An 11,027-nucleotide genomic window follows, 5' to 3' on the forward strand; every position below is an offset into this window, starting at 1 on the left:
TTGTGGACTTGTTTGTTTATGTTGGACTGTAACATGTAAATATTTTTCATTGCATAGGAAACTTCTAGCCCAAATGTGTGTCCAAAAATTTCAAATTACTATGTTACCAATTTTGTTACAATGTTTACAATTTACTTGTTCTTGTTTACAGTTTTAGAAGTTTAGAAAAAGTTTCTTTACTAAAGAAAGAATTGGAGTGTTTTAACATATCCACTTGATTTTAACCTTTCATGTGCTATTGACAGGTTGTATTGTGCAATTCCAAAGTATGACATTATCAATTTTGTCTTTAACATTTGGTTTCATTATGTTGGTCCATAAAAAATAAGCTATTAAACATATACTGTCATATGCCAACCTATCATATGTTATCTTTCTGTTCTGTTGACATATTAAACTTTGTTCCATACCTTTATTTATATTTCTTTTCATTTACTTTATCATAGCTAGCATTCATGCTTTTTCACAAGAGTTCAGCAACTGATTTAGCTATGAATAGCTGAAGAGCTCAGTGCACAAGTTAGAATGGTGACCCTCACTATAAGATACAAACCAAGAATATTGAGGTTTAATAAAGAAGGAACTATCTCGGCGAAATGATAACCAAGAATATCGAGTTCAGAAATGGATCATATTGATTAAACAAAACTGGCCACAAGACTAGGAGGTCACAATACAAGCATTCCTTCAGATATTCGTTTTGGCCTCAAAACCATAAAAAGGAACATATACTTCAAGAAAAGTTTGATTTTGAACACTTCTTTTCTTATATCAAAAACACAAATAGGAAGTTGTATGTAAATCTGCAATTCAATACCTACATGTATGTCAGATTGAAGTATTTGTCTGGAGAGTTTTCATATGAATTTTCATATTAGCATAACTGCACCATTTCTGAAAGTTATGCATTGAATAATTTGACCCCCGTCTTTCAGTACTTTGATTATAAAACAGATTGCCATGGCTATATTCTTGCAGTTTTTACAAATTTCAAAGAAAATATAAGGATATATACAGAATATTATCTGGAATGGCTAATCCACTGTCATAATGATACACAGAATTCCTAATTCTTAAAATACATCATTTTGAAGCCCAAGATACTAAACATGTCAATATCATATGACTGGGACATTAACACAATATACAACATACACTCTCGAGTGAATGTTGTCAGGATCTTAAAATGAAAAAAAAAATTGATGGTGGACAGCTACAATATACGAGGAGTCGTCTTGATCCCCTCCTGCATGCTACATGAACAGAGTACATATAAGACCACTGAACATTAAGTGGCAAGAAATGAATTATACACCATTCGTGGTTTTCTTCTGTTACAGTCAAACCATTTGACATCACAATGAAATGGGCGGATGTTAACTTAGCACGGATTGAAAAGATCTATATTGCTGCACAACGCTGTCTCCATCGAAAACATAGGATTGAAATTCCAATTTCTAAGTTACTTTTTAATCCACATAATTTTACACTTATAAACGACTTATGATTTTAAACTATTGTACAAACAAGTTAGTATCCGCCCATTCTAATGAAAATATGAAATGGTCATGCATGCTCCGGAGAAAAAGGAGAATCTTTACCATTGGCTTTAAATCATTAATCATAACAGGGCTTGAGGAGATTTAAGGGGCAAATGCTAATACAGAATCAATTCCAAGAGGAGGATATACTCAAAGTAGCAAATAATTTGCACATTCATTCGTCTCGGGTAAAGCGTAATTTGACTTTCATTTTAATGTAAATATTCTGTCATCCCGAAGAAGAGAGGGTTCCGAAAATATGACAATTCCATATTGTTAGTATATTTATCCAAATTGATTAAAAATTCACTGTCCCGTATAAAATATAAAGAACTTGAATAAAATTTTAATGCAAGCGCTTTCATTTAAAAATCCTCAAGCATTACATTCTAAAACTGTTTTTCAAAATGTAATGCCACGCATGTGCTTTCATTTAAAAATCCTCAGAATTTTTAAATGAAAGCATTTGTGTTAAAATTATAATTTTGTGGGTTTTTTTTCCTTTATATATATATATATATATATATATATATATATATATATATATATATATATATATATATATATATATATATTTATATTAGAAGTTGATTCGGCACAGTTGTAAATAAATATTGAAAATCAGAATGACACATTCCATAAAAAACAATAATTTTAAAACAATGATTGTTTTTTATGGAATGTGTCATTCTGATTTTCAATATTTATATATATATATATATATATATATATATATATATATATATATATATATATATATATATCTATCTATCTATCTATATATATATATATATATATATATATATATATATATATCAGAAGTTGATTTGGTACAGTTGCAAATAGGTAATGAAGATCAGAATCACACATACAGTCCATCATCTTCACAAGTCGAGGGTTATTGATTCGTTATCTCGCACTAACCCTTGACATCAGTGACTATCAAAAAGTTGGGCTCGTTCTGATTGTTTCCACAAAAGAGTGGGAACCAATGAGAAAGCGGTTCTATTTATAACAACGCGAAGTGAGAGATTCAAATAAAAACACGCGTATTGATACCTACAGTTATGGCTATTTCAATCGTTTAAGCAATATTGTCAATGAACAGGTTTTCAAACTTGATCTACTATCAATAAGCGTACATGTAATTAGTGATGTAAATATTACAATTGTGCATGTGTATCAATATACAGCAGCATGAGATCACGTCATTTGTATCCATGTACACCATAACAAGATGCAGTGATTTCATTGGATGTATTAATCATAGTAGATTGCATCATGGTCTAATGAGCCCAACTTTTACATAGCAACTGATGTCATATTCCATAAAAAACAATTTACTGCTAGCGCTTTCTCCATGTCTACATGGTTCATCGGGCAGTTCAAATATACAAAAATTGTTTAGCAACATCTTTGTTATGACATCAATTAAACGAGTCCTTGAGGACATCACATTAACGTTAACTGGTAGTGTTTGGTATTAAATTGTCTAAAATTCCCACATATTTTGTACAAATGTGATGTTGAATTGTAGTTCAATCGTTAAAATAATTGGCTTGAATTAAAACGTTTTATAAAATAGTCCTCTTTGGCTTTGCAAGTTATTTTATTTTCAGTCCACATTTTAAAGAACGGTTCAACACTTTAAATTTACCATCCCCGCATTCTGCAAAATGTTCACTACATGGGGTGTTCCGCACACTAGGATCTTGAATTTGTTGTTTATGCACCCTCACTCATGTTTTCTTGAAATGTTAACTGTATAAACATGCTTTAATGAGTATACAGGTACGTCACATGTATGGTTGAATTTAATAAGGTGATCTTAAATGAATATTTTGCACCAGAAATGGAAGCTAGCTTCAAATTGCTTGAAATTGGGAACTGTAGTTTTCACGGGCCTATTACCTGCTCATTGTCCTGTGAACAACTAGATGGATTAAAACTGAACTAATAATAATGTTCCTGTTGGTTTTAATAGATCTCTTATAGACCTCATATTTTTGTTTTGAATACGATTTACCAAACGTTTAACATTATAATTCCTAAATACCGTAGGTGTACAACTAGAAGTGGATCAAAAATCAATTTAGAAATTGGAATTTCAATCCTACATTTTCAAGAGTCAGCACTGAAAAATTGTGCAGCAATAAATCTTCTCAATCAACGCTGAGTTACATATATTGTAGCATAATCTGCCCATTGCATTGTGACATCAAATGCCATCATTTAACTGAAACAGATCAGGAATCCTGTATATTTCACTTCTTGTCACTTAATATTCGGCAGTCTTAGTATAATAGCATTGTAATACAACAATAGTTGATAAACACATAATAAATAACATTCCAAAATTATATAAAACTTACCTAAAAATGTCCATACGAATGCTGGACTATTTTGAAGAAACATGGCCACTGTTTCCCCTGTCTTGAACTTCCAATCGTATGCAATATTGGCAACTTTTTTGGCTTGTTCATTCATAAACTCGTAAGTATATTCCCTGTCCTCGAATATGATCATGGGTTTGTTAGGATATTTAGCAGCACTCTCTTCAAACATATCAATTACGTATCTTTGATTTGCTACATCATGCGCAATTTTCTCTCCAGCCTTTTTCGCTATTTTTAAATATTGCAGGTCATACTTCAACCACGGGAACATTGTCTGCCATGCTGCCACTGACAGGCCAGCAACTCCCCCAAGGCCCATCAAAACCTTATCCCTGGTCCGTGGCATGTTCTCTTAATATGCTGCCTGTAAAATGATGAAGGGAGGTAACTGTCTTACAATTATACACATGTATATAAATCACTACCTTCACATGTTAAAAAATTACCTACATTCTGAGTATATACTGTGATGGTAAAGTGGAACTCTTCATAAAAGAAGGTCCATTTCATGTAATCTAATAGCAAAACATACAATTTCAGAACAATTTCTCATAACAAAGCATACAAAATTCACATCAGACAATTAATCTCATACCATATCATAAAGAAAAGTCAAAATTTCTGCATAAAATGACTGTTTCTCGATCAATCCAATTTCTTGAAAGAAAATTAAATTATGATCCAAATTTGGTAGAAAAATCATCTCTCACTTCAAACAAAGTCCACAAAATGTTGTGCTTAGTTAAGTTTACATAACATATATTCAAATGAAAGTTTTATAGGGACCTACATTTTCTATATAATCAGTTTTACCAACCTGTAAAATGTACTAGACGTAACGTTGGAGTAGGACTAAATACCAAGAAATCATATCATTCACATACTGTACATATTTTGTTCATGCAAGATCATATTTCATAAATTTTAGTTTGTTTCTTTCTTTTAATAAGGAATACTAAAGTAAAAATATCATTTATTTATTTAATTGTGATATCTTAAAATTGAATTGTGATTTTCAATGGTACATTGTTGTCTACATGAATGTATCCAGTCTAAACAAGAGGTCCACAGGCCTTATCAGTCACCTAGCTGACTATTAGTACCAATAGCCCCAAGGGTTATAAAATCTATAATAATAATAAAAAAAAAAATTAAAAAAAAAAAAAAAAAAAAAAATTCTGCATATCTAAACCAATTCTAATAATCAGCCCTTTTAAAAAAAACTTAGATTGTCAAATTTTTGGAATGACCTGTCCAATCCTCAGAGAAAATGAAAATCTTTGCATAAGATGGCTAATTAAGATATACAAACTAAAAGAAACAAACCACTAGCACTACACTAAATCTACAAACATATTTATACTGCAAATTATTTATTGTTTTGCACAGCAGAACCCTCACCCCTGGGATCATAAAATTTACAATTTTGGTAAAGGACTATACCTACTCCATCTCAATGTCTATTTAGGTGCAATTTAGTACCAATATTAGCATTAAAGAAAATATTAATTTAAATGTTTTACACATATGCACATATATATACCAAGTTTGGCCCTTTCCTGAAGTCGGAACCTCTACCCCAAGAATCATGAAATTTGTAATTTTAGTAGAAGCCTTCCTGCTCTACATCACAAATTATTTAGTTTTTCTTACACATGTGCAGTTGTAGAGATTGATTGATTATTGTTTAACGTCCCTCTCGATAATATTTCACTCATATGGAGACGTCACCATTGGTGGTGAAGGGCTGCAAAATTTAGGCCTAAGCTCAGCAATTATGGCCTTTGAGCAGGGAGGGATCTTTATCGTGTCACACCTGCGGTGACATGGGACCTCGGTTTTTGGGGTCTCATTCAAAGGACCGCTCCATTTAGTCGCCTCTTAAGACAAGCAAGGGGTACTGAAGACCTATATTCTAATCCGGATCCCCATAGGACCAGTTGTAGAGAAGAAGATTTTTAAAATTTATATGGCAGTTTTTACCCAGTTCTTAAGGTCCCGGGGCCCTGCATGAAAGTTACAATTTATGTCACCTAATTGTCCAAAAGATGCTTCATACCAAATTTTTTTAAAAAAATGGAATGGTAGTTATCAAGAAGTTAAAAATTAATGTTCAAATGTAACACATTCGTAAAAGCACTTACCATTTTGGCGCCATCCCGACACCAAAACCCCTCTCTCTGGGGTCATGAAATTTACAAATTTGGTAAAGGACTACCTGGTTCTTCTTAATATCCATATAGTTTCAATTTAGTATCAATGACACTTAAAATAATGTTATTTAGATATTTTACACATAAACACTATTTACCAAGTTTGGCCACACTCTGGAGTCAGAACCTCAACCCCAGAGATCCCGAAACTTACAATTTTGGTAGAGGCCTTCCTGCTCTACGTCACTATACATTTAGTATTTCTTACACATGTGCAGTTGTAGAGAAGAAGATTTTTGAAAATTGGTCAATGAATGGCAATTTTTGCCCCACTCTTAAGGGGTGCAAGTGTCCAGAAATTTACAATGTATATCCCCCTTGTCCCAAAGATGCTTCATATCAAATTTGAAAAAGAATTGGAATGGTATAATTTTCATGAAGTTAAGAATGTTCAAATGTCAAAGCATGCCAACGGATAGAGACCAAATGTTAAAGCATGCCAACGGATACAGACCAAATGTTAAAGCATGACAACGGATAGAGACCAAATGTTAAAGCATGCCAACGGATAGAGACCAAATGTTAAAGCATGACAACGGATACAGACCAAATGCAATAGGTTAACCTGTTGATATCCATAACTATTCACTGATATCCAGAATTCAAATTCAAATTCTTGATATAAAAATTACTGATATCAATATTTCATGATCTTTTTTTATTCTCTGACTGCATGGGTCAACTGCTGCAATTTAATTTGCAAGGGTTAACAAGGGATATTAACATATATATGTAGTTATACATTTAGATTGTTCATCATCATGGCTACTTCCTGCACAATGCATGTAATCGGTTTGACTTGCATAATGTGATGTCAGCCTCATTGTGATGTAAATTTCACTTATATATACATTGGCATGTGACAAAGTTTTACATTTTTATGTTTTATGTTTTTTGATAATCATATATTAAGAAGTTTAAGAATGTAAATACTAACATATAATAAAATCATTACAAAATTTTATTTATTTATGGTTACTAGGCTAATTCAACTTAATTCGTAGTTTATCATTCAGGGTCACCAAAAATATGGGGCGGGTGACAGGATTTTATTTTTTAATTTTTATTTCCCTGAGAGAAAAAAAATCAATGACAAAAGGCATCACACAAAGTGTTAATCAAGTTAACATTCAAAGAATCCTTGGTAGAAGATGTAAAACCAACATTCTGTGACTTTAATCATTCACTTATGTCACTGGGAAGCAAGTTTGTTTGAAATCGTAATTCTTGCAAAAATAAAAAAGAATCGAGGCAGGCCCTTTTTTGAGAGGCGGGCGGGGATGATAATCTATCAATTGACTTTAATTGACCTTAAATATCAAACTACATATATCTACAGCCACCTGCCAAAAGTTTATAGACAAAATGGCGGATCTAAATTCCAACTTCACGGAAGTGGCTTGTTTTTTCTTTTGTAAATTCTATATATAGATAACGGGGATTCCGTATGCATACCACATATAAGTACAGGGTCTTGAGTCGTCATATGTGACGTCATATGTTGGTATTTATTTGATGATCGTCTGATACAAGCTTCTGAATGTAGCTATGGGAAAGTCTAAGAATTTATCGCCAGCTGTGAAACAAATTGTCGTTGACAGTTACAGACAAACGCGAAATTATTCTGAAACTGCTAGGGTATTGAAAATGGACCGGAAAACTGTGTATGCTGTTGTAAAACGGTGTGAAATTCGAGGAAGTTCGGGAAATGCTAAAAAATCGGGACGCCCCAGAAAAATGGACGTTAGAGACGAGCGCCAACTATTGCGGCTTGTAAAATTTAACCGTACCACTCCATTAAAACACATAACAGGACAATTTAATCAAGGTAGGCAAGTTCCCGTGTCTGAAAGATCAATTCATCGTTATTTGTCAAAAAATAAGTACCATCGACGTGTATGCAGGAAGAAAATTAGGATTCGGGAACAAAATAGGAAAAACAGTGTGGCATGGGCGAGAGGTAAACAACGGTGGACTGTTGACTATAACTGGTCAAAAGTGATCTTCTCTGATGAATGTAAAGTTGTTTTGGGACAAAACAATCGAGTTTATATTTGGAGAAAGGCAGGAGAAGAATGGTTACCAGCGTGCATCAGCCCCGGCGCACCACCGAAACCTGCTATGAGTTTAATGTTGTGGGGATGCATTACCTGGAATGGAGTTGGCACACTAACGGTGGTTAATGGCAACATTAATGCAAATAAATATATTGATATCCTTGAAGAACAATTGTGGCCGGTTGTAGTGAAAAATTTTCCTACTAACGATTACATATTTCAAGATGACAATGCCCCGGTTCACCGTGCCCGAATTGTACAAGAATATAAACAAATAAACAGAATTCCAGGTATGTTTTGGCCAGCACAGTCACCTGATGCAAATATAATTGAAAACATTTGGTTTCTGTTGAAAAATAAACTTAAACGCAGACTTTCTAATATAAACAATGTCACTGACTTGGAGAGAATTATAAATGACATCTGGATTAACATACCCGTTACTTACATACGGAACCTCTATCGATCCCTACCTTCCAGAATGTTGAAAATGATCAGATCAAAGGGATATATAACAAAATACTGAGGTAAGATTTATTCTCTTTGTAATTTCATAGCCACTGAAAATCCGTATTACGTTGACGTTTAGACGTTGACGTCCGCCATTTGTCTATAAACTTTTGGCAGTTGGCTGTATATAGTGTGATTTTATATTTACTGTTGAATTATCTAAGAAGTTTACAAATTATCATACATGCTTGCACCCACGCACACAGCAAAATAGTACTTGTAATTTTGTTGTTTTATTTAATATGTTGTACGGTGTGACCATTGAGGCGAGCGATTAGCCCATTAGTTCTTGCAACACGACTTCTAGGCATTTTATCCGCCTCTTCATTTAACGCGGGAAATATAACGCGGTGGATGTAAACAGTTACCGGTACATTGTGACGTCATATTAGCTGCAATGTTTTTCTTCTCTCAAACCAAGCAAAAACAAAACGTTTGAAGCTACAAGAAAGCTTGTCTGAAATTTAAAAACGTTTATGGTACTTTCTAAAGAATCTAATTATTTTAATTACGGGTTTGTCAATGAAGTATACCGCAGTAACGGCGACATTTTTCCGGAAGCATTATGGGTAATACTCATCTTTTTTCAGCTGATGAAGAGCAAATCATGTGACTCATATGTGTAATCATTGGAGCGAGCTCGTCGCATCGCTTTGCGACGCGAGCTTCGCTCACTATTACATGTATATATTTGAACATTTTTTAAACAATATGTTGCGATGAAATAATTTGCAGAGAGATAACATATTTTATTCATAACGTTAATTTTTTTAAATTACACATACTTATATTTAAAGGGTATAATTTATACTCTCAAATTAAACTTCGAGTTAAAATTGTCATATCTTTACAATAGATTATTATATAATTATTCTGGCCCCAGGATCATGTAACAAACTCCGACTTAAGTCAAATTTTCAATCACCCGTAAGATGTTCATTACTTTAGAACTGAAACTCTTAATTTGTAGACCCTAAAAATTTGACGAAGCAACATTGAATAACAATTTTATTTTGGAATTACTGACTTCTCAATCATTTTATCGCAATATTCAGATTTTGACTTAAGCTTAAGATGTTTCATGATCCTGGGGCCTGAAATTATTAGATGATACTGTGAATACTTCTGAGATCAGTGATTTTTTTATTTCATCAAAATTGATCAAGAAATGTGTTCAGAAAAATTGTTTGAAAATATATGGTTTTGTATGAAATATATAGGGGAAATTTTCTTTGGGAACTAACATATGACCAAGTACTGTGTGTGTATATATATATATATATATATATATATATATATATATATATATATATTAAATTAAATTAAACATGCATGAAACAGCTGTAAAAACAAAAACATATACAAGTAGGCTATACATAACATGTCTCTGATAAAAACACGAAAGTGAGATTTACGTGAGATTTACGTTGAAAGCGCATGATGCATGCATCTCTACACAAATCTCTTGCTGTGTGGTTGTTCTTACCTGCACATAAAAACTTCCTACAGATCTATGAAGGCGAGGTTCACAGTGCAGTATGTGTGGGTCAATTTAAAGAACGTTCTACTTTTATAACTTTAGCCTAGTTTTGTATCGCAGAAAGTTTGAAATAGCGTGTTCTAAATGCTGTAAACTGTGCATTTCAGAGTCTTACCTAATCTATAGAACTTTAGGCCTAAACATGACAGCAATTTTTTGGAGCGACACAAGAATTAGTTCAACTAACAGTTGAACAGGTTTGACGTTTGATGCTCGACTCGGTATCCAAGGAATTCGTATCTTGACTAAATCATACCCCAAGTCAACTTGTTCTCCATTGTACATGTGTTACTTGCACTTTTATTGGTGAGATCGAATGAATCTCCTACCCTCCTAGCCACCATAGGTAGTTCTTATAGGAATGATTTTATCATCGGACGCTCTCAATTATTTTACATGTGAATTATTTGTGATCAGTGGCGGATTTAGAAAAATGTACTAAACGATAAAAGAAGCAATAATCTCTTCCACTCCCGGAGAAATAAATGACAAAATCTTTTGATTTCTTGAATTACTTAATTGGGAGAACTTAATTTTTTCCAAAAACCCTTAAAATTTGCATCATTTTACTAAATTCACTTTATTAAAAATGATAGAAAATAGTACAAATGATTTAAATAGGAGGCATATTCCAAGCCCTATAAAATCTGTAAAATCCAGGAGCTTTCAGGGGCTTCACCCCCTGGGTCCCCAACAGGGCGACCCACAGACCCAGCTCTGCCTCATAAAGTGGCACCCCCTCCCCCCTAACCGCAATTCCTGGATCCGCC

General features: G+C 33.2%; 1 protein-coding gene across 2 annotated transcripts in view; it reads right to left on the reverse strand.

The window, feature by feature from the left end:
- The window catches only part of LOC125650585 (long-chain fatty acid transport protein 2-like), a 37,101-nt gene extending 26,619 nt beyond the window's left edge, over nucleotides 1-10,482 (reverse strand). Inside the window, exons 1-2 of one of the 2 annotated variants that reach the window (XM_056139261.1) lie at nucleotides 10,373-10,482; nucleotides 3,914-4,301 (exon numbers count right to left, since the gene is read on the reverse strand). In XM_056139261.1, coding sequence (XP_055995236.1) covers nucleotides 3,914-4,283 — 370 coding nt within the window. In that variant the 5' untranslated portion in view covers nucleotides 4,284-4,301; nucleotides 10,373-10,482. Of the gene's footprint in view, nucleotides 1-3,913; nucleotides 4,302-10,203 lie in introns of both variants that reach the window. The other variant, XM_056139260.1, reaches the window with a different exon arrangement.
- Between the last annotated feature and the right edge of the window lie 545 nt (nucleotides 10,483-11,027).

Source organism: Ostrea edulis, chromosome 5 (assembly GCF_947568905.1).
Source record: "Ostrea edulis chromosome 5, xbOstEdul1.1, whole genome shotgun sequence".
NCBI lineage: Eukaryota > Metazoa > Mollusca > Bivalvia > Ostreida > Ostreidae > Ostrea > Ostrea edulis.